The sequence below is a fragment of the Schistocerca serialis genome, chromosome 4 (genome assembly GCF_023864345.2).
Source record: "Schistocerca serialis cubense isolate TAMUIC-IGC-003099 chromosome 4, iqSchSeri2.2, whole genome shotgun sequence".
NCBI classification, from domain to species: domain Eukaryota; kingdom Metazoa; phylum Arthropoda; class Insecta; order Orthoptera; family Acrididae; genus Schistocerca; species Schistocerca serialis.
Genome location: NC_064641.1, coordinates 695,363,450 through 695,389,334, shown reverse-complemented (window position 1 = coordinate 695,389,334; position 25,885 = coordinate 695,363,450). Strand labels below are relative to the sequence as shown.

The 25,885-nt window shown below is 38.4% G+C and overlaps 1 protein-coding gene across 1 annotated transcript in view; it reads right to left on the bottom strand.

Annotated features, from left to right (window-relative positions):
* Positions 1-25,885, bottom strand: part of LOC126473199 (BUB3-interacting and GLEBS motif-containing protein ZNF207) — a 76,896-nt gene that overhangs the window by 29,092 nt on the left and 21,919 nt on the right. The window contains exons 4-8 of the mRNA XM_050100097.1: positions 11,722-11,965; positions 11,508-11,631; positions 8,939-9,036; positions 8,645-8,774; positions 958-1,050 (exon numbers count right to left, since the gene is read on the bottom strand). Of these exons, the coding sequence (XP_049956054.1) occupies positions 958-1,050; positions 8,645-8,774; positions 8,939-9,036; positions 11,508-11,631; positions 11,722-11,965 (689 nt within the window). The remainder of the gene's footprint in view (positions 1-957; positions 1,051-8,644; positions 8,775-8,938; positions 9,037-11,507; positions 11,632-11,721; positions 11,966-25,885) is intronic.

The window sequence follows — 25,885 nt, the reverse complement described above, 5'->3', positions numbered from 1 at the left end:
ATGAACAAAAGGAAAATTGTGTATTAATTTGCACGAAGTTGAAGGATCATCTTCATTCAAATCCAGACTTCCTGTCTAAAACATTAACAGCAGATGAAACATGGGTCTATGTGTGTGACGCTGAAACAAAAATTTCCAGTTCCCAACAGAAAACCCCCAAATCTCCTTGCCCTGTACAGGCATGTCGGTCAAAATCAAATATAAGAATCATACTCTCTCTGTTTCTCCAATACTGTAATACTGACGGCACAGTGCGATCAAATTTCGTTTCAAGGGTAACAACTGTAAATGGCAAATTTCACAAGGGTGCATGCAACATCTGTGAATGTGAAACTATGTACAACGTACGAGACCTGAAAAATTGGTTAATGGATTCCTCCTCTATCATGATTACGTGCCGTGCCACACTTTATTTTTGAATCACGAGTTTTTGGCCAGGAAAAGTGTTTGTCTGTCTGTCTGTCCGCATCCACCTTACTCATCAAATTTAGCACCATGCATCTTCTGGCTCTTCCAAAAAATTAAAAGCATATTTGAAGGAAAATGTTTTGACACCATTCCTGACACTAAGAGGGCCATGACAGAGCAGCTGAATGCCCTTTCAAAATAAGCCTTCCAGAAATGCTTCCAACCAAGGATTCACCTCTGAGCTAAGTGCTTGCAGCCAAGGAAAGTACTTTGAATAAGACAATTTCAAATTCCATGTAAGCTCATTACATTGTTTATAATAAAATTAGTCACTATATTTTTTGATCACACCCTGTAGGTGGTTTCCTACAGGGAAATCCCTGAGCCTCATAGCCTCACTGAAACTAAAGTTTATAGCCCGTAAAAAAAAAAAAGGGGCGGGGTGGGGGGTGAGGAGGAGGAGGGGTGAGGAGGAGGAGGGGTGAGGAGGAGGAGAAGAAGTTTCATAGTAGAATCATAATCTTTGTGTTAACTATATGTAGCAATTACCTCTGCACTTGTCTGTGGAGTAGATGTTGACGTATCTACAGTCTTGGGTGGTGGTTGACGTTGATACTTAGGCAGCCTTGCACGGTATTCCTCCTGCAATCCAACAGCAAGATAACATTTATACACGCATATAAAGTGAAACAAGTTATATTTACATAATAATATAGTTATTCATAAATCTGCAGTTATTATTTGCTACGCTGTCAGAAAATACATTTCAGAAACTTTCTTTTTATCAATCTTTCTAATGGTCTGACACTTTCCTCCATATTTCCCAATCTTCTGTGAATCTTATAATCTCCACATAATTACATCAAATTTCTTCAATAATTTTTCTGCTTACACTATTGTTGGTGTGTCAATACTGCTTTACCTACTACCAACACCATGTTAACTATTCCCAGATGCCACAGTAACTGCCTTTTCTTCTGGAACATGTCTTCCACACAGATTTCTTTCCTTGCATATTCTTTTCAGTATTTTGTATTTTATCTGTTCACTGGATTTGTAAAATTCTTTATTTCAAATGTTTCAAATTTCTTCTTTGGATTTCTGAGGATTAATGTTTCACTTCTATGGAATGTTACAAAAGACGTTCGATTTCAGGAACTACTTTTGCTAATTTGATACTTAACCTCTTCAAAACTATTCAGTCTACACCTTACTGGAAGCAGCCGATGTATTCAACTTTGATTCCACAATCATCAAAACAGGTTACTGGAAGCAATAATATATAGTGGGTCCCAAGAGCAATGGTCAATATGAAGGGATACGAACGCTAATTCGAAACGAAATAGTCCAGTAATGATGGGCTCTAAAATAGATCCCTGAAGAGTTACAAGCACTTGCCCATCACTGCTATTGTGAAAAATCTTTTCTACTGAACAAGTGATTGTTAAGGCATGCATTTTAGAGCCCATTTTCACTAGACATTTTTTGTTGTTTTGGTCCATACTACTTCCTCCCAAAATATGGAAAACATAGAGCTTGCAGTAAGTGATTTGTTTCATAGTTTCAAAGAAGTAGTAGTGTTCATAGCTCTTCACGCATACATTTTTGAGCACATTTTATGAGATTATTTTGCTTTGAATGATCGTTCCTATCATATGCTTGGGTGTTGACCGTTCCTCTTGGTACACCCTGTATAACCTGAGAGAAGTTGGGACAGTAGACTGTTGCTTCTGACAAGAGAGCCACAAAGTTTGGAAGCAGCTTTTGGTAAACATGCATAGCTAAAAGCTATTTCTACTAAAGGAACATTTAGCAACACTCATGAAATGTTTCTTAGTGTTGCGCTATATTTCAGCATGTTGCTGTTTATTTTGCTAACAAAAAGAAAAGGGGAAAAAAAAAGATTCTTTTGCATGTTTTCTGTGGAAGCAATTAAGTATCAACATACCTCAGATACTGTTTGTTTCTGTGATGGAAACTATCCATCTTTGTAGACCTCTTTTGATAGTAATGAAATGCAGTATAACCCTGATTTCACATTCCCAGAATTAACGTTTTCCTGCCATTTACAACTTTTTTTTTATCACACCTGTTAAATTTCTTATGTTTACAATGTCAATTTGCACCTGTTTTTGCATTTGCGTTTATTATTTTTTTCCACGATTTACGCTTAATGAAACAATTTCCCTGTAGAAAAAACTGATGAAATTGACATAAAATGACACTAGCATGGCATTGACCTTCAAGCACTGTTTACAAATGTTACACGGTGAAGTTTATTGCCGCCAGGGCACTCCACTCAGCTTATCTGAATCGGTGAAAGTCTGAATGATTTTATGCCTTGTCACCTGCCGCTGGTAAGCTCACTTGATGTGGTGGCTGATGGGAGTAACGAGGTACATTTGAATGAAGTTATCAGACTGTTCATAACCGTTTTCAATTCAACCTGTCTCTACGGTGTACACGCAGCTTCGTGATTGTCAAGACATCTTTGCGTTTCTTGAAAGTATATTTCGCATTTGTTGTCGTTTGGCCACTAGTAGCACTAGGTGACACCTTTGCTCTCTTTAGAATCCACATGCTTCTGGTGTAAATAATGAAACACTGCACCAGTTAAGTATTTTTTCATGCTTAGCATAACACATTTCGATAATTTATTCTCATTGTCAAGTACAAATACTTACATAAATTTTTTTTTTTTTTTTACATTCCACAAACTGTGTGTGTGTGTGTGTGTGTGTGTGTGTGTGTGTGTGTGTGTGCGCGTGCGCCAATGAAGGTACATTTTTCACTTAATGCAACATGTACTTGTTAATACAATTATGTGAACCAAACATAGATTCTGGGGATCCACGGAAAACTAATATCCTTCCGTACAAACGCAAAATCAAATGATGTAAGTTCAGGTGTTGTGCCTGTCTGTGATTCAATGCCACCTATATGTGGTAAGTAGCACCCCATCCTTTCAATAGTGTAGTTATTCAATAAAACACAAAAAAAATTAGCCAAGATGCAGATCTAAGAAGAATTACAAAACAAAGAAGAAGAAAGAATTAGGCTTTGGAAAGATATTTAACATGAGCATTTTTTCTTGAAACAGTCTAATTATAAGAGCATGCTATTTTTGCTTACATGTCGAGCCACATCTCTGCAGAAAGTTGAATACACGAAAAAGAGACAAGTTATATACAAATTAATTTTTTCTAGATATATCTAAAATTTCAGTGATTACTTTGGTAAGAAATTGTTTGATTTGCTATTAAATACTCCCACTTTAAATAGCTTAGAAGCTGTAATGTCCGACAATTCTAGCAACTGGAGATTTAAAAGCTGTGCACTGTTCTTGCTTTAATTTTTCCTTAAGTGCTTCTGTTTGGCTAAGTTCATGCGTATTTGACTTTGTAGTGTATCACCAGATTTGATATCAAACAGTGAATGTTAAAAACTGTCAGTAGTGCTTCAGATCCCATCGCATCAGCACTATGTACAGTGACATTAGTAGCAGCAAACTTAAAATCAGACAAACAAAATACGAAAGAAATATTTTAAACCTTTTTGAGAGCGTCACCATTGAGAGAGGGATTATGATTCACAATGCTATTACAGGAACAATGACCGCAAAAGATAAAGGGTCATCATGAATGCCAGGATAGGACTGGTTTTACAACAGGCACAAATAGCTTATTAATCAGAGGATAAAAAAACATTGCTGATTAGTGGGTTATCTTGGAGCTTGGTTCAGCAAATTTTAATGGAATATTTGGAAAAGAAAAGGGTTGCTGCCAAGTTCATTCCTTGGGTTCAGAGTGACAATCAAAAGGAATGTTGAGTTCAAACATGTCCTGCTTTAAAACAACAGCTTGATCCAGATTTTCTGTCAAAGGTCATTACTGGTGATGAGCCATGATGCTATGGTTACGACCTAGTAACAAAGCAACAGTCAAAGCCACTGGCAGACATCATCACCCTGTCCAAAAAAATTCCATTCAAATATCAAAACAATGATTATTTGCTTTTTTTATGTCAAGGACGTAGTTCATTAAGAGTTTGTTCTCCCAGTCAGCCCGTCAATCAAACCTTTTTATTTGCAAATTTTAAGAAGAGCGTGCAACAGTGTTCATAAAAAAATAGACCTGATTTGTGGCAGACAGGAGACTGGTTCTTCTGCCACGACAACACACATGCACACACAACCATTACTGTTAGACAGTTTCTGGCTAAAAATTTGCGTGTTTCTGCTGCCCCATGCACCTTATTTGCCTGACCTGGCTCCGTGGAACTTTTTCTTATTTCCATGCATGAAAAGGGACATGAAAGGACACCAATTTGACAACACTGCAGAAGTCAAGATAAAATGAGGGAGGTGCTGACAGACATTTCTAAATATGACTATACAAAAATGTTTTGAACAGTGGAAGCATCAGAGGGACAAATGGATTAGTTGTAATCAAAAGTATTTTGAGGTGGATAAGGATGTTTTGTAAAAAAAACTGAAAACATATAGATTTTAAAGAATAATTCAGGTTTTCTGGGTACCCCCTTGTAAAAGATAAGCCATAAACACAAAATCATTGTGGTTGAAGCTGAGAGAAGTTACAAACTGCACTACCAATACATAAACACCATGTAAAGGAATGAAAGAGGGCAAAGACCACCTTAGCTTAATGGTACCACTGTGGAGAAAATTGTGAGAACATGACTGCTACACTTTCACTATGATAGACACTGGTAATACAGAAAACACAGTAGCAACTCATGAATTAATAGGGGCTGTGTGTGAAACGTACAATAATTTTCACTGCATAAGCCTCACAAAAGATCTATCCGAAAATCCTAAGAAGTGCTGGTCCATTGTATCTGTAGTGGCTTCATCTGCTGTTGAAACTGAAGACAGTCAACGAAAAGCAAAAATATTAAATTCCACATTTGAAACTGTATTTACGTATGAGGATACTGCTGTACCAATATTTCAGCACTTCACTGACTCACAAAGGAGAAATATTGATACTAGCACCCTCATACTCAAAATCAATTAAAACTACTCAAAACAACCCCATGATCAAGTCATGACAGGATTCCAGTTAGATTTACAGATGTTGCAGAATTAGTTCTTTTCATAGCTCATATTCATCAAGATTTTCCTAAGCAGCAGAGTCATTGGAAAATAATACAAAAAGGGTAACAGATTGGATGTACAGAATTATATATCAATATTGCTGAAGTCCACCTGCTGCAGGATCCTAGAGCTTATTCTAAGATCAAAAACTACAATGTTCCAGAACAAAAATAAGCTTCTCTTAAAGTATCAGCATAGATTCAGAAAACACCTTTTGAATGAGACAACTTGTTTTATTCATAGACAATATCAAATGCTCATGAACCAGTAGACTGTAATATGGTGTTGAACACTGTACCACATTGTTGACTAGTAATGGTGATATAATCATGAAGAGTATCTTTATAGATATATGACTGGTGTGATGGATATTTGAATATGTACATGACAGTGGCTGGTGAATGTTAAACATGCAAAAGTAACATCAGATGTTCTCCCCGGAAGTGTAACTAGATTTCTAATTTTCTCAATATGCATTCATAATATTCAGAAATGATCAGCACCACTGTAAGACTGTTCAGTGATGATGTTGCTATCTTTAAGGAAGTACTGTCTCATATGATTGTAAGGAAATGCAGAAAGATTTGGACAAAATTTTCACTTAGCGTGTAATGAATAGGAGCATTCTAAATATGGATAAATGCAAGATAAAGCCAACTGCAAAGACAAGGAACTCAACAGTGTCTACTTACAAGATAAATGGTGAACATTTTCAGCACATCATATTTTGCAAATATTAAGGGGTAATACTAAAAAGTGATGTCATGGGTTTTCAGGTAAAATCAGAATTGTGGAAGGCAACTGGAAGACAGAATGGTTAGAAAGGTTCTGGGAAAGTGCAGTGCACCTCTATAGGAAACTATGAACAAGACACCAGTGTGACCAATTTCAGCAGTGTGACCAATTTTAGAGTCCTTATCAAATATGCACGACAGCCAATACCAAACACATTCAAAGACATGTAGCTAGGTTAAAAACAATTCAGTGCAGGTGATATGAAAGTGTATTAGAGATGCTTGGAGAAATTATACAAGAATCCTTGGTAGAAAGCCAACAGTTTTCACAAAACCATATTGGATGAATTTAGGAAACCTGTATATGAGGAAGACTGGGTGACTATTCTGCTGCCACCATCACTCTTCTCACACAGGGATCTTGTAATTATGATTAGGAAGATTAGGCTTATAGAGAGACATGGGGCAACTAATTTTCCTACATCAATACACAAATGAAAAACAACACTAACACTGGTACAAAGTATCTCAACACATGCACTGAACAATGGCCTGCTGATGAGACATGTGCACTATGTGATCAAAAGTACCCGGACACCTGACTGAAAATTACTTACAAGTTTGTGGCGCCCTCCACTGGTAATACTGGAATTCAATATGGTGTTGGCACACCCTTAGCCTTTGTTCAATCAGGTGCTGGAGGGTTTCTTGGGGAATGGCAGCCCATTCTTCACAGAGTGCGCCACTGAGGAGAGGTGTCAATGTCTGTCAGTGAGGCTTGGCACAAAGTCAGCATTCCAAAACACCCCAAAGGTGTTCTATAGGATTCAGGTCAGGACTCCGTGCAGGCCAGTCCATCACAGGGATGTTAATGTCGTGTAACTACTCCACCACAGGCCCTGCATTATGAGCATGTGCTCAATCGTGTTGAACGATGCAATTGCCATCACCAAACTACTACTCAACAGTGAGAAGCAAAAATGTGTTTAAAACATCAATGTAGGCCTGTGCTGTGATAGTGTCACGCAAAACAACAAGGGGTGCAAGCCCTCTCCATGAAAAACACGACCACAACATAACACCAATGCCTCCAAATTTTATTGTTGGCACTACACATGCTGGCAGATGACGTTTACTGGGCATTCGCCATACCCACACCATGCCATTGGATCGTCACATTGTGTACAGTGATTTGTCACTCTACATAACATTTTTCCACTTTCAATAGTCCATACACTCCTTACATCAAGTGAGGCGTCATTTGGCATTTACCGGCGTGATGTGTAACTTATGAGCAATCTCTTGACCATGAAATCCAAGTTTACTCACCTCCCGCCTAACTGTCTTAGTATTTGCAGTGGATCCCGATGCAGTTTGGAATTCCTGTGCGATGGTCTGGATAGATGTCTGCCTATTACACATTATGACTCTGCCAGTCAACAGACGAGGTCGGCGTGTACACTTTTGTGCTGTACGTGTCCCTTCATGTTTCCACTTCACTATCACATCGAAAACAGTGGACCTGGGGATGTTTAGGAGTATGGAAATCTCGCGTACAGATGTGTGACAAAAGTGACAGCCAATCACCTGACAACGCTCGAAGTCTGCGATTTCAACGGAACCATTCTGTTCTGTCATGATGTCTGATGACTACTGAGGTTGCTGATATGGAGTACCTGGCAGCACAATGAACCTAATATGAAAAACATGTTTTTGGGGATTACTGGATACTTTTGATCACATAGTGTATATGTACTGATATCTCACTTGAAGACTGGGCAAATCCAATTTAAGTGCCCCCTCCCTCCTTTCCCTCAATTTGATTTAAGCTGCTCCTGCTGACTAATCTGAAAAACATTAGCTTTGTGAAACAGAGTCACAGTTCACTAGTTCTCTGACCTATTACATTACAATATTTTCAATTACAGATCACAGACTAGCAGATGCTATTCCAGATGCATGTATGCAGATATGGTGAAAATGTGAACAGAATTTTACTTGTCTATGCAATTTCTATTTGTAACCACCAACATTTAAAAATGACATGATAACTTTAGAGCATCTGAATGAACACATACTTTTACATGACAGGACAACAAAAGCAAATGTATGAATTGAGGTTGCCCCCAACCTTCTTACAGAAGTTGCGACAAATAATGTACGAGTTTCTGTCTCTGTAAAAATGGCTCAACACACTTGTGTGAGACTGTTACATACTAAAGCAAAGCTGAAATATGGACAGAAACACTCCGCAAAAATGTACAAAAAACAATCACACAATTAGCCACAGAATAATGATTTAATCCCTTCCTGGAACAGCTATATCCCGTGCCCAATTTTCATTACCCATAAATGCAAATTACACCTTAATCACTGTGCTACTTACAAGGGAAATATCCTCTTGTGGATGGATAATTTTGCTTGAGGCACCAGTTGTGTTGATAAGAGCAACCTTTTGTGGGCTCTCATTAACAGCAGGTGAAGCCGTAGTTTGACTGCTCTGAGTCGTTGCCGTACTGCAGAGAGAAAATTCTGTACACATTACCAGTAATAATGACAAGCAGATAATTTCTGAATACAAATTACCAAGACAGTCACACTGATGCAATTTGCAATTATAAACTGCATCATATAGTTTGTGTACCACGATACTAACTACAAACTTATATTAACTGTTTACCTGTAGGCTGGAAATGTGGGTTTCACAGGCCCTATGGGTGCATTAGCTGTGGTGGTAGTTCCTCCAGGTGTAGCAGTCGTGGTAACTGAAGTTGTTGGCTAATGTGGAAGGTTTATAAAGAAAACATTTACAAGTTGTTTACTGGCATCAGAAATTAGTTATGTTATTATAGACAATGTTTGATTAAAAACATAAATATTCAAAAAAAATCATTATTTCATATGTATTCAACATATTTTAGAACACTAACAGAAGTTTTGGGAAAAAAATATTATTCTTGATAGTGAGTAACGTAAAGGTATGTACAATAAGAAAAACCACATTTAATAAAAGTTACCAATATTTATAATCAAACATAAATTTATACATATAATGATTTGTTGTATCAATATACAATGATACAATTTACCTGACAACTATCAATAAGTTAAAAATTATGCTTATCCATAATTAAACATACTCTATCCAAGCATTTTCCAACAATGCAATACACAAAGTTTTCTTCACTGGAATCGTTGTCTATCTTTCTAATGAAGTTTACAGCAATAAAATACCAAGTAGACACAGCTGCTGTTCTCAAACACTTCACATCTGCTGTAGGTAAACATGTCACTGTCCTTTGTCATGATCCATACATACAGGGGTTTTCTCAATTACATAATAAATAATTCAGTCATTTTCTCTATGGAGTTCATTCATGTGTATCAGCAGTACTGATCTGTGTGCCACCAGTTATAAAATGCCTATCTTTATAGAATTCCCATTCTTCTTATTGTCACTCAGATTTTGTGACCACTTTTACAAACCTGGTTGGTCTCTCTAATCAATGTTACTCAAAAGAGTTACGAAAAGGTGGGAGGGATAAAAAGGGTGGTAAGTGCCATTTGGGAGCATTACATCAGATGCAAATCTACTTGACATAACAAACAAATAGAGTATATAATGTAGACAAAAGAACACCACGAGAGAGGGAGTGTTAAAGTTAATGGAAATCTTGAGAAGGTGTAACAGGTAACAAATACAGCAAAGAAGACTGTGTGTGTGAGTGTGTGTGTGGCCAAAACATCCTATATCACAAGAGTTTTGAGATACATCTGATTTAAAAAACACCTCAGGTGAGTCAGGCATTCATGTATATTTTTGTACTACCTGCGGAGGTAACATGGACAAAAAATCTACAATACGGAAAGTGGAGAATATTTCAATCCACAATTATTTGCTTACATCAATGGTCAAGTTTCTAATAAGGTGAGTCACTGATTACTGATTAAAGACTTGTGTATGACACAAACAGCCTTTCTTGTCCCTAAAATATTTTAGAGAGACAGCAAAATCTTTTATACTTGTTTCTGAATACACTCAAAAATTATCTATGGTAAGTTGATCTTACTTCCAACAATTCTCTTTTAGGATCTGGATATTTCCCATCCATCAAACTGATGAAACTAGCCCATTACAATAGTAGTACTATATCTCCTGTTTCATGCAATGGACCAATCCTGTGAGAATTCTAGAGCTATCACTGTTTAAGAACAAATTGCAATCACCATCTCCCAATGGCATAGACTGCAAAGTAAAGAAGGTGTAGTCATTTACAATGGTAGAGTCTAAAATGTTGGCAAGTTGCTGTGAATGATGGTATTGGGGAGGGGGGGGGGGGGGGGTGCAGTGATATTTAGTATGTAGCACTTTCTTGATTCTGTTGTTTATTATTCATATGGTCACAAACCAGCTCTCAGCTTCAAAGCCATCATCAGGTGGCAACTGAATGTCACAACCACATGTAACATGATGTGTGACTTATGCAGATGCTGTATTACTTAACACAGATACAGAAGATACATAAAACAATGAGATAGAGAGTGTTTCCAAAAGAAATTATTAAAAAAAATCACTACAGAAATCATAACCTTCCAATTACAACAAAAAAGTTTTATGCGGATCTTGTCACCTGTAATAAATCGCACACGATTTGATATGTGGTTGTGATGTTCTGTTGTTACCCAAGAAGCCGAAAACCCGTTCCTGACCAAATAAATAATATTTTGCCACCTGCACTAGTATGTCTATTACTAAGCTTTCAAGACACAAGAAAGCCAAAGGAGCACTACACTGTCATGACCAACACAACAGCAATGCCTCAAAAGTGCATTCTGTCACTTGCATTACAAGTGTATTTCCTCTGACAAATCCTTGCTTCAGAACTGTTGATGAAGAAAGAAATCCTCTTCAACACTTCACAACTTTTAATTCAATAATTCTTAAGCTACATGTTTTTGGTTTTGCTTCAATGGAAAGGAACATCTCCCTTGCCATTACATTATTTAGAACATTATTATCTTTATTTGCAACTGAGGCTGACGTGTTATATGTATATGTTTATTATCTTGTTACCACAGCTTGTCCTCTTCCTCCATTATTGATTTTATTGTACTGTCTCTCATAACGGCGTAAGTATCAATGCGATGATCACCCATCCCCACTCGCTACGGTACCTTTCTCTCATTTAAAACTATTTCCCTGAAATGTTATATACCTATCAGAGTAACATAATAACAAATATACTTACAGTGGCAGTACTTGGAAACAGTGGTTTGTTCTGAGCTGCTTGAGTTGTTGTTACTGATGCATTCATACCCATGTTCACTGGAGGAGGTGCCATGGACCCCATGGGTCCCATCACTGGCATACCACTAAAAATGTAACAATGAAAGAAGGTAGATAGAATACCAACAACTAAAACAAGCATCAACTGGAAAGAAAAAGAAAGATAGTCATCTTACCCTGGTCCCATAAATGGTGGTGCCATATGAGGTGCCATAGGTCCCATCATATGATGTCCCATGGGAGGTCCAAATTGTCCCATAGGTCCCATATGTGGTGGCATAGGGGCCTGAGGGTGTGGTGTCATCATACCTGGCATTACAGATCCAGGAGGAAGAGCTCCTGGTCCATTACCAAGCAGGCCTTCTGGCTTTGTCTTCTTTGGTGGTGGTTCTTCCTCACCGCTGCTTGGTGACGTCCTCCCTAAACAATTATTTAAGCACTCCTTGGCACATAAATCTTTTTATTTTAGATGGCTTAGTATGTTTGGAAGAAGGAATCAGAAATTGAGGGAAGTGGGGAGGGTTCAGCCACTGATCACTGTAAAACAACTGATAAAGATGTTTATGTTAATAATGAAGTGATCCTATAATGTTGCAACTTCGCCAAAAATTATGGTGGTGCTCTTCTAACATGTTATATATTGTGTGTGTGTGTGTGTGTGTGTGTGTGTGTGTGTGTGTGTGTGTGTGTACAGCACCCACAAAAACCTAAGAAACCTATAAATATTTCATGCTAACTTGGTTTTGAAACGGAATTCAGCTATTTCAGAAGACAAAAAATATGAACTGTATTCAATTTTTCGCCACATTTTTCCATGAATATGTTTCTTTAGAAACAATGGCAAACCTTTTGCTGAATGACACTAATTACAAAGTACCATTCTAATATATGTGACAAATGTCTAAATAATACATTCATCTAAATATTTTATACTGATTGTTGCAGAAAATGAAGGAGATCTATAACTGTTTTGCTGATATATAAGCATAATGATGCATAATTTCTTGAAGGATGCTATTATGAAAATGCCGATCAATTACATTGAACATTGGCAACAACACCTCATTAGCACAAAATGCGACTGCAACAGTAGCCCACAGCACGTGTGCGCTGCAAATGTACATGTTGGATAATTCATGTTCACATACCACAATAACAACATGGAAAAATCGAGGTCTTATGCTTTAAAACAATAGCTTTGCTTTAACCACAGTAATACTTCATTCATGTCTGAGAACTGTTTCAAACCCACAGATACGCCTTTTTATGAGGGATGGGAGGGGAAAACTGGTGGCACCCAGTAGGGTACTCAGTACAATTAGTTATGAAACAGCCCATTTTATTTTACTTTGGGGACATGGAATACAAATATTCAAATAACTAGGGTACCTTAAGAGTACTAACAGCAACTGAGAATATTATTTACCAACAAATTCACACACACACACACACACACACACACACACACACACACACACACACACACACACACTCTCACAGATACACTGAAAAACAGCTTTATACTAGTTGCTTCAAAACTTGCTCTTTCGCCTTCAGGGATTTCTAATTATCGACCGAACAAGATTGTACTGACCAACTCACACCACAATTTAAGAAAATGTGCTCGTTATTCCAAGTGAACTCTACAGTTTCATTTATATGTTAGACCATAGTTCAGCTCCCTTTCTTGTTTTGTGTTTGATTTATTTATTTAGTGATGTCACTTCACCAGCCCTTTGTCACACTTTCCTTATAATTAATGATATGAATATAATACAAGGAAACATTCCACGTGGGAAAAAATATATCTAAAAACAAAGATGATGCGACTTACCAAACAAAAGCGCTGGCACGTCGATAGACACACAAACATACAAACAAAATTCTAGCTTTCGCAACCAACGGTTGCCTCGTCAGGAAAGAGGGAAGGAGAGGGAAAGACGAAAGGATTTGGGTTTTAAGGGAGAGGGTAAGGAGTCATTCCAATCCCGGGAGCGGAAAGACTTACCTTAGGGGGAAAAAAGGACGGGTATACACTTGCGCACACACACACACACACACACACATATCCATCCACACATATACAGACAAACAAGCAGACATATACAGAGGCCTATGTATATGTCTGCTTGTGTCTGTGTGTGTGTGTGTGTGTGTGTGTGTGTGTGTGTGTGTGTGTGTGTGTGTGTGTGTGGGCGTGCGCGCACGCGCGCGAGCGTATACCCGTCCTTTTTCCCCCCTAAGGTAAGTCTCTCCGCTCCCGGGATTGGAATGACTCCTTACCCTCTCCCTTAAAACCCAAATCCTTTCGTTTTTCCCTCTCCTTCCCTCTTTCCTGACGAGGCAACCGTTGGTTGCGAAAGCTAGAATTTTGTGTGTATGTTTGTTTGTGTGTCTATCGACATGCCAGCGCTTTCTTTTGGTAAGTCACATCATCTTTGTTTTTAGATATATTTTTTCCTTATAATTAAGTATATACTTTCTCAGAGTACGGTAAAATAAAGCGAATATGATCAGGTGGCACGAATCCGATATTTTACCTATTTTTCAAGATTTGGGTATCTTAGTGAGGTATCTTAACAAGAACACCAATGACCACTGTTGTGAATTCTTGACTGATTTGTCTACAACAATGGCATGTTGGGGCATGCGATACAGACTAATGGCACCGTCAGTATATATGTAATTCATGTCCTGCACTTGTGAAGTAAACATATCAGCATGAAAACTTCTGCTGGCATCATGTAGTTCTGGTAAGCAGTATTATTTTTACTCGCATATGAACATCAAATGCTCCTGCTTTATATATATGTTAGACACTATTCATGCCGAATTACAAAATTACATTTTTGTAGGGTGAATTTTATAATGTGAGTATACAAGACGGTTCAAGAATCTAACTGGAAATCCAACAACAACCCAGAATTTCTTCTAAATACTACAAAGTCTGTCAAATCAGGAATATTAAGTGCTTACTAAGCTTTAGTCCAGCATTCAGTTCCTTATACAACATCACATGACAAACTCAAGAACACACAGGAAAAATCTAATTGAAGGCACATTGTGTTGTGTAAAACGGGGGTTTCTTTTGAGGAATAATTATGTTAGGGACACCACATAGCATCTTTAAATTGAGCAAGGTGGACTGAAAAAAGATTTCGTGACAACTGATGTGGTTGCAAGTGAGTATAAAGTTTTCTGAAAAGAAATAAGGAACAAATGGTTAGAGTAACTGAAAATTTAAGGAGGGCGAGGGGCAGCAGTTACTTGAGAAACCTCGAGTAATTATTTTAAGAACCTTTAAGTGTCCTTGAATGGTGTTCCTCCTTCCAACATCATAAAGTATGATGAGACCAATTTTTGCAATGGTCCTGGACAAGTAAAGGTAATAGTGAAGTGAGGTACAATACATTCCAAAAGAACTGTGGCTGGCTTTAAGTCAAGCATCACTGTAATCATAACAGTGCTGGTGATGGGGCAGTCATCCCACCACACACAGTTTATGGGGCAAAATACCTCTACAGTACTTGGACTGAAGGAGGTTAGGTGGTGCAGGTTATAACAGGAATCAAAGTGGTTGGTTTACCCTCATAACATATGAAGCCTGGTTTATTCAAGTGTTGTGTACATAGTTTCGCGTAGTCAGTGCGTACACAACTTTCTCCCTAGAGCGCGCCCCGCTAAGCACAACAGCACAGGCGCAGCACTCATCTGTCTCTGCACTACGAGATGGCGCTGTCTTAGAGACGGACCAAATTCTGCTTCCGCCGATCCGCGTATTAATATGTAACGCAGCCAATGAGATTGCTGCTAACGTAGAACCTTTTCTCCTCGCGGATCACACTCGCGCAGTGATACCTGAATGCGCGAGGTATTATAACGAGTGTACAGACCTCCGATTAGTCAGTCTGCACCTGTCCGTACCAGTCTGCATTTGTCTGTACCAGTCTATAGTCAAGTTTCAGTCTGCGCCTAATAAGATTATCATATTCCTGTACATAGCCATGAAGAGAAATGTACAGCCACTTTGTCAAGTATCAGAGATATGTGAGAATAAGATTAACGTACCAAGACCAAAGGAACTTCGGATTGTCAGTTGTAAACAACATCCAGAATCAAGTTACATAATGTCTATATTTTTTATTATTTTAATAAATGTGTGTGAAAATTAATCAAGTTCTGTTTGAAGTTGGTCACCGTCAATCTGCTACTCTAAGCGTGCAAGTGGCATTTCTATCGTCTGACCTAACGGCAGAAGATAAACACGCCACGATAAGACCACGAGACATATTGCTGACACTCGCCTACTTCGTTAGAGCGACAAGTCAAATAATCTGCTGGTGTGTGTACCGAAGGTCATACAGTACACACACCACATCAAGTCATCTCTTATGCCCGACATTTAAAAGGACAATCTCTCGAGTCATCCATCAGTTAACGTAATTAAACTGTGCCAAGAACTTTACATTCAATACACCAAGCGCTATGTATCGGTGTCAGCCACTTGATGTGGGCTTTTTTCAGACCACTAAAACTTGCCTGGAGAAAAATGCTACACGACCAGAAAAGGAAGAACAGAGGGGTTGTAGCAAAATCCAAATTTCCTAGGTGGTTGAAAGCAGCCTTTGAAAAGGTAACTATCACTTAGATTAATGTTATATCTGAGTTCAGAAGAGTAGGAATTTTTCCTTTCTTCCCTGATAAAGTAATTTCACATTATCCAGAAAGAACAGACACATGTAACACCGATTCACCAAAAGTTTCTTTGACAACAGCCGTCACAATGCAACTGAAACAGGCTTGTTCTAATGAAACGAAAGGACTCTGGCGCCGGGTAAAGTGCTTAGAGTTAAATTCAGGAAAAGGTATTGTTATCACAGACTTTCAAAGTGGCAGTGCCAGTGCTGTGAAAACCCATTGTTCCATGTCTTCCTCACATCAGAAGAAAGTGTTAATATAAAGCTATTTTTAGATAGTTCACAGGTACAGAATTTTTCCACTGTGGGCGTTTTGATACTTGTTTTTGCAGATGATGGTCATTTATACTTTGGCATCACAGTTTGGCAGTATTTTGGAAGGCAAGAGCAAGTACCTCTGCTGACAACTTAAAGACAGTTGAAGATACTTAACAAAATATTTCACTAACTCTATACTAGTCCACTATGAGAGTGGTTTCGCACTGAGAAACAGTTCAAGCATAAGTTAATAAGAGATTTGTCCCCTAGCATTGTAAATCATGGACACAGAAGTGATTACACAATTTCTTAGCTAATTTATATAGTTTGAACCTCTCTTACAGCCCTCAACACACTGTAAGCAGCAAAGTAGTCCCATGGCACAATTAGCGACACAGCACAGCAAGTTAAGCATCAAGAAAACGTGAGAAGGTGACTGTAAGAAAACAATCAAAGTAAAAGTTCTCATGAGAGAATTAGGATGACAGATCATTACTGAAGTTGTTCGTTTAGTTACATTATGTGAGGCCTTTTTTTTTAACGTTACATTTTGGCAACTGTGACAGGACACGGATGAGGTGCTGACAGAGTTTTGTAGTTATCAATAGAATTTCCAAAAAAGTAACACACGAAAATACGATGTAGCCTAGAACAACCTATTTAAACAGCAATAATAAGCACACACTGTACTGTAGTCCAATGCGAAAATATTTAAGAAGAATAAGTAATTCAACCAAGTAAGTGTCAATTATTACAACAGAATAGAGAAATGAGATTAGTTGACTTCAGGAATCAGGTCAAGAAATATTTGTGTGTTGAAATAGCCGCATAAAAAAAATAAATAAATAAATAAATAAATAAATAAATAAAAAAATTTACGTCGACAAAATATAAGACCTCTGTGTCCTGATTCTGAGTCTACAAGGGCAGCTGCAACTTCTGACACCAGTCAATCAACACGACGGCAGCACAGCATCACTTGGGAGCGCAGTGGTTGGTCAGTTGACTATAGAGATATTGCTGTGCACATGAACAACACAATAGCAATGCAGTGCAACTACTAATACGAGGGTGGTTTGAAAAGTTCTCAGAATCACCATGAGAGGTCAGCACTAGCGCAACAAGTTGTTCACGTGATATTCATTGGACTGTTGCCTGAAAACATGTGCCACATTAGTGCTCTTGGGAGAGCTGTGGCAGTGACGTGGCTCTGTTGTTGTTCCCACGTAGTGATTTGCGAAGGTGTGTGTGTGTGTGTGTGTGTGTGTGTGTGTGGGGGGGGGGGGGGGGAGGATTAAAAAAATGCAATAAGGGAAATTAGAAGAATTATTAGAAAATAGTAAGAAAGTAGACAAAGTGATTAATAGTGTGATAAATCTTATAAGCCAAACACACTCCCATAAAGAAAGACAGAATAACTTCAATGAAGTATGTCTGATTTAAAGGAAGAAGAACACGAAGTATCTTCTAAGATACACTCTTTTGAATAATATATATACTTTCTGATGCAGAAACACACTAAGTAAACTTACCTAAGAAGTTAAAAATTGAGCTGGACAACTTGGAGGGCGAAAGAATACGGTAACCAAATCTCAGGTACACGTGGATATGTAAACACATTAAAGAATTTAGTGAAGCAGATGTTGTTGTGGTCCTCAGTTCAGAGGCTAGTTTGATGCAGCTCTCCATGCTACTCTATCCTGTACAAGCTTCTTCATCTCCCAGTACCCACTGCAACCTACATCCTTCTGAATCTGTTTAGTGTATTCATCTCTTGGTCTCCCTCTACGATTTTTACCCGCCACGCTGCACTCCAATACTAAATTGGTGATCCCTTGATGCCTCAGAATATGTCCTACCAACCGATCCCTTCTTCTAGTCAAGTTGTGCCACAAACTCCTCTTCTCCCCAATTCTATTCAATACCTCCTCATTAGTTATGTGATCTACACATATAATCTTCAGCATTATTCTGTAGCACCACATTTCAAAAGCTTCTGCTCTCTTCTTGTCCAAACTATTTATCGTCCACATTTCACTTCCATACACGGCTACATTCCTTACAAATACTTTCAGAAACGACTTCCTGACATTTAAATCTATACTCGATGTTAACAAATTTCTCTTCTTCAGAAACGCTTTCCTTCCCATTGCCAGTCTACATTTTATATCCTCTCTACTTCGACCATCATCAGTTATTTTGCTCCCCAAATAGCAAAACTCTCTTGCTATTTTAAGTGTCTCATTTCCTAATCTAATTCCCGCAGCATCACCCGATTTAATTCAACTACATTCCATTATTCTCGTTTTGCTTTTGTTGATGTTCATCTTATATCCTCCTTTCAAGACACTGTCCATTCTGTTCAGCTGCTCTTCCAGGGCCTTTGCTGTCTCTGACAGAATTACAATGTCATCGGCGAACCTCAAAGTTTTTATTTCTTCTCCATGGATTTTAGCACCTACTCCAAATTTTTCTTTTGTTTCCTTTACTGCTTGCTCAATATACAGATTGAATAACATCAGGAATAGGCTACAACCCTGCCTCACTCCCTTCCCAACCACTGCTTCCCTTTCATGTCCCTCGACTCTTATAACTGCCATCTGGTTTCTGTACAAATTGTAAATGGCCTTTCGCTCCCTGTATTTTACCCCTGCTACCTTACCCCTACTACCTACAGAATTTGAAACAGAGTATTCCCGTCAACATTGTCAAAGGCTTTCTCTAAGTCTACAAATGCTAGAAATGTAGGTTTGCCTTTCCTTAATCTATTCTCTAAGATAAGTTGTAGGGTCAGTATTGCCTCATGTGTTCCAACATTTCTACGGAATCCAAACTGGTCTTCCCCGAGGTCGGCTTCTACCAGTTTTTCCATTCATCTGTAAAGAATTCGTGTTAATATTTTGCAGCTGTGGCTTATTAAACTGATAGTTCGGTAATTTTCACATCTGTCAACACCTGCTGTCTTTGGGATTGGAATTATTATATTCTTCTTGAAGTCTGACGGTATTTCACCCGTCTCATACACCTTGTTCACCAGTTGGTAGAGTTTCGTCAGGCTACTCCTGGGGCCTTGTTTCGACTTAGGTGTTTCAGTGCTCTGTCAAACTCTACACGCATTATCATTTTTTATTTATAACCCTATATTCACCTGAGCAGAAGTCTTGTTCATTCTGCCACCGAACTTCACTAATTCCCACTATATCTAACTTTAACCTATCCATTTCCCTTTTTCAATTTTCTAACCTAACTGCCCGATTAAGGGATCTGACATTCCACGCTCCGATCCGTAGAAAGCCAGCTTTCTTTCTTCTGATAACGACGTCCTCTTGAGTAGTCCCCACCTGGAGATTCGAATGGGGAACTATTTTACCTCCGGAATGTTTTACCCAAGAGGACGCCATCATCATTTAACCATACAGTAAAGCTGCATGCCCTTGGGAAAAATTACGGCTGCAGTTTCCCCTTGCTGTCAGCCGTTCGCAGTACCAGCACAGCAAGGCCATTTTGGTTAGTGTTACAAGGCCAGATTAATCAATAATCCAGACTGTTGCCCCTGCAACTACTGAAAAGGCTGCTGCCCCTCTTCAGGAACCACACGTTTGTCTGGCCTCTCAACACATACCCCTCCGTTGTGGTTGCACATACGGTACGGCAACCTGTATTGCTGAGGCACGCAAGCCTCCCCACCAACGGCAAAGTCCATGGTTCATGGGGGGGTAGATCGTGAGACTAATACTTGACTAGTTTGGAGGAATGGACACCCCCATAATGGAATAGAAAGTACAACAAGATGAATCTGTCACCGTAACACTTAGTTCTCTATGCAATACCACAGGAACCTAAACAAAAGTTAGATTAAAACGGTGCATTGGGCCGATACTCGAACAGGAGACCTAGGCAAAGTTTTTACATGTTCTGTTATTGTAACTACTTTTTCAAGTTAACTGTTATGGTATTTCACTTTCCATTTTCCCTGGAGCTGTTTCTACTACCTTCACTATACTGTAGTCTTTAATTCTACATTAATCTCTTCCTGTCCTACACTAGATTGATACGAAAATATAAATACAAACAGAACATGTCTGATCTTCTTTGACATAAAGGAAATAGAATTAACATCATAGACCAAAACAAATATTTACCCATTGTTAATGATTAAATTGTGTTGCTTAGATGTGCACATAAGCAATGAAACAATTTGCCATACCAGTGTACGTCTCACGGTTGTTATTCCTTCTGGATTTATTGTTATACAGATGTTCACCTGAAGATAAGGTTTTTAGTGCCATGAAAACAATAGTGATCCAATAATAAAGGACTAAATACAGCTGAAGCAGTTATTAATACACAAAGTGACTACTCATAGCTGTGGTTGCACCACCTACAAGGTTGTCTGCAATAATTACAATCCTTTTATAACCTCTATGAAATTACCTTTGAATAAAAATAATGAACCAAGGATTGAGCAGAATCAACCACGAATTTTTTTTTTTTTTTATGAGAATGCACTGATTGGCTGTTAACAATAATTTGGTAGAATTACGAAGGACATAATCATTAGTTAGATTATAATAACAAAAACAACCACACATCTGAATCAGTTTTTACTATTAATCTGAAAAAGTTCAGGTAAAAAAAAAAAAAGAATGGACATATTAAAATGATGTGATAATCTTTTCTGTCAATGAAGCTGAATACCATGAACAACTATCCAAAAATTGAAACATAAACTACGCCTTACTCTAGGTAAACCAAGCGATTACTAATTAAAAATGACTGACTTAAGAGGTGTGTTCATACACGTTCTGTTGTGTAGAGAAATAAAACTGAATTCAGTCTCATGAGACATTAATTTTAGTAATCATAATTTATCAAAAGGTGGATGTTATAAAAGGATTGTAATTAGTTAAGTAAGTTATTTTACACCACATCTTTTATCTTAGCGGCGAGGCCTGTGGTGTAACATGTTGTTCCACTTCTTCCTCACAATCGGATGATAGATGATCATGCAAAAACATTATTTAGGTAGATAATTGTTAACTGTATGAGCTTTTATTTTGGTTTGTGCAGTTACAATGGGAAGCAGATGAGAGTACAGAACACTGGTAAGGCATGATGCTGTTAATACTCTCCACCAGCTACGGAGGTGGCATTTATACTATAGTGTCAGCGGTGACGCTGTTTTGGAAGGGACAGAGTAAACAAGGGACAATGTAAACGTCGGCATAAAACAGTTGAAGAGACTTCACGAAGAACGTCAATATAACTCTGAAATAGTCTAGTACGAGATTCGTTCGATACTGAGATGCTGTTCATAGATTGAGTTAATACGAGATTCGTCACCTAATGCTTCAAATGTTAAATACAAGAAACACAATACTAAAAAGTGCTGCAGAAGTGGTTACATGATTTTGTTCAAGTTTATATAGTTTGAAGCTTCTTACAGCCCTCAACCCTCCACAGATTGCAAAGAAGTCCCACTGTACAATTAGTGGCACTGCACAGTAGGTCCACTGCGTCAAGGAAGAACTAGAAAGCAACCATTAGAAAATAATCAAGGTAGGAGTTATCACAAAGGCCATTAGAGTGACAGACTGTTAGTGAAGTTGATGGTACAGTGCTATTTTCTAACACTTCAGCTGAAAGAGTGTCCCTACCTTATTATTCTGATTCAGTCTCCAGAACACCTTAACAATGATGTAGGACAGCACGAGTCAAATGAAAATGAAGGATTCAATAAAAATTATTTTGCCTTAGAGAAATTTAATATAAAAAAAAGGTTCAAGCTTTTTATCGGTGAAACTGACAAGTCTTTAAAAACACTTATGAAATAACATTTATGAGAAAGAAAGTTCTCAGTTGTAATAGTTATTTTGTCTTTCTGGAAAATGAAGACGCAACTGAGGTAGCAAGAGCTCAAATTATTAAAGAAGTCGTGCCAGAAAAGGGAAGGCAAGGTAAATATATATTTGAATGGGTAAATGATTGCGATTACTGAATAAATATCTTTCACATTGACAGAATCTTTGTCACCTTTCTTGAACGCATGTGTTTTATAGCAGCAATATTGGAATTTAATCCACCTATAAAAACTTGTTTAGGTTACAAATGTCATATGCCGTTGAAAATGAACCCAATATATTTTATTAAAATCCAAATAGTGATCAGATTCACTGCACTGGAAGCTGATTCTATTTTTGTGCACCCCACTTTGCAAGGCGAAACCGATCAATAATTAAAATAATGAGTGCAATTGTGGATTAAAAATAAATTAATATGTAAACCAAGAATGTACTGTTAACCAACATTTCAAATTTGTACTGCAGTATCACTACAGTATATGGACGACATGTTGGAAAAATGCTGTTTTTGACTGGTAATTCTTCCCAGCTTACCGTACCTCTTCTTCCTTCATCACATAAGAAATGCTTCTACCATATTCGTTACAGCAACAGGTCCAAAACTGATACTTCATGTGGGATTTGACAACTGGACCGGGGAATTCATTAATCTTCTGTTTCGTTCTGCAGAACCCAAGTTGGTAGTGTTAATTTCTAGGGTGATAAGAAAGGAGGCTCTCTACCACTGCTGGGGATTAACCACACAGGTTTTCCCCTTACTGAAAACTAGGTCCCCTTTGACAAGTAGAACACATAGGGAACAGAGAACGGTTCTCCTACTTAACTGACTTTTCTGTTTTTAATTACTGATGAAAAAGAACACGACTAAGTTTGAGGTTTAGCTTTAGGGGTAGCAGTTTCTTTTATTATTTTTTTATTGTTGTAAATTACTTATCTTAAAACATGAAATAAACACTCCTAACTGCAATTTTTCTGTATTTTTTTCAGAACTGGCATCTTTTGTAGCACTTTCTTCTTCCACACCTTTAGCTCATGACAATAATTTTTTACCCAATTTTTGAGACCCACAGCTGAATGTATTTTGACCTGATAGTTTCTTATGGAGGACATCATCCAGAAGTTTGGTTTTTGAAATATAGTAAGACTGACAGGAATATCACACTGGATTTTGAGTGAACTGTTATGCAGAGAGAGTTTTTTCTGAAAATTTGCATTGTCTAATGAAAAACAAATGATTTTAAACATTTCAATCATCACTAATAAACTGCAGATATTGACACTATTTCCGACAGTAGTAATTCAAGTTTCATTTACATTTGTTTGGCAGAATATCATAAAATGTCCACTTGCTGGCAATATCAAAATGAGGCGGTGGCAAAGAAAACATTTTACTACCAAGACCGGGTCAGAGCAAAACACAATATCGGCTTTTCTGGTGAGCCAGGCAACAGAATTCAGTGCAATGTAGTGGACCAGAGCAGCCAAACAGTGTCGTGTCACCTTCATTATGTGATGAAAGAAAGGCTAAGGCAATTGCAACAAATAGTACCAAGAGCTCTTACAAACCGGTTCTATGTTATAACAAACTCGTTAAGCAAGAACTGCAGAAGAGAAACTGCTGATACCTTCATATTAGTAAGCCCTATGCGGTCATGACAAATGATGTCAGGTAAACACTGGCTACTACTTTGCTCCATGAACACCGCAGTGGTTTAGCTCATAAGTAAGTCAGTCAGATGGATCGAGGGGGTAAATGATGTTCACACTCAATTCCATTATTGCAGCGAAGTGACGTCTGGCACAAGTCTGTTTTAGATTTCTTCCACGCTATGGACACAGCCACTACTGGGTGAGAGGGCTACTTCGCCATAGTCACCAGGCACAGAGTTCAGCACCAAAGTTTGCCTCTGTCACAGGTGGGAGCACCTGGAGGTCTTTCAGTCCCACCAGGATCATGACACCAGCATTCCTGACCTTCCAGTGGACTGAATGGGACCTAACTGGACGGCAGGCCATTATCACCAGAATTGCATGGCTAGATGGCAACCGCCATCATGGTACAATGAATGATGACCAAGGGTGGTGAGTGGGAGGGGACAGAGCACCTCTGAAGTCAGCATGTGTTAAGTTCAATATACACATTGCCATCACTCGATGCCACAACATCATGGTACAGACAGAGCTGTGCCACTGCAAACAGCACGGCACACCACCAGTGCAGCAACCAGCTAGAATGAAGGGTGCAGCATCAGCTGCCGTGATCTGGCTGAAGGCCACTTATGATGTCATTCCTCGGCGGGCATTGACAGACAATGCCAACCACAAGTCAAGGCACTATCCGTATTTTTATGGAAGTAAATAAAGAATTCTGAATCTTCTTTCACTGTGCCTACTGGAGACCACAGGTCACTATCATCTTTCTGAGGAAAATGGGCAAGGAGTGAACAGGGAGAGTGCGTCCTGACACAGAACCATGCCCTCCCAACAGTCACCTCTTGCAAAATTGGTAACAGAAAGTGGTCAAGCTTCTGATGCTTGCAGCATGTACATCAGGAGGCTGTATGAAACGTTTTGTACAGAAGAACACCAGCAGTTACAACTGTTGGGCAAGTCGCTGAGAAGCTTTCTCTCTCTCAGAAGTATGTTTTGGTGGTGGTCACGTTCGGAAAATGATACAGTGAGTTCAGAGTTACTTTTCAGGAAATTGCAGTAAAGTGTATTCTGTATCGGTGGATTATAAAGTTTATAATTTGTATAGCCATAGAGCACCTCGTGACAGGTTTATTCCACTAACAGTATGGTCATGCATAAGAGAGCTTTGTGAAGTGTCACTGAGTGCCAATGAAGTGAGTAATAAGTAAATTTTGACATTTAATATAGTGTGTATTGTGTGTGGTGTATAAGGCTTACTGTGATAGACACGGAAACTGCACAGATATGGCACAAATGTGAGCAGCTTCTACAGCATACACTGTGTCAGCTTTGACGGAACACAAGAAATTATTAAAAGAACAGAACTGGGAGATGAAGAAGCTTGCACAGGATAGAGTAGCATGGATAGCTGCATCAAACCAGTCTCAGGACTGAAGACAACAACAACAACAACAACAACAACAAGAGTAAATGTCACAACAGTTACGTAGCCAAATGGGAGATCCTTCATAATCAGGTACCAGTAAAGTCAAATCAATACTGGCAGTACCTTCCGCATCCATGAATTCTGTAACCGCTTGTCTTATTTTGCTTTTTTCTGGCGAAACATCGGAAGATACCACTATTTTTATTCAGGAAGTGTTATCCACAGCCAGCTTGTGCAACTGGTCTGAACAAACATCACTGTGGGTGGGCAAATTGCGCTAGGTGGGTGAGGCTAAGACGTACATCACGTACCGTGAGGTTTTAAGCAAATTAACCACATTTACAGAGTTGGCAAATGGCTTAAGGTAATAGTACAGAAAAATAAATAATACTCATTTCTTTAGAGAAAAGTTAAGTAATTTGAGACAATTGCCAAATGAGACTGT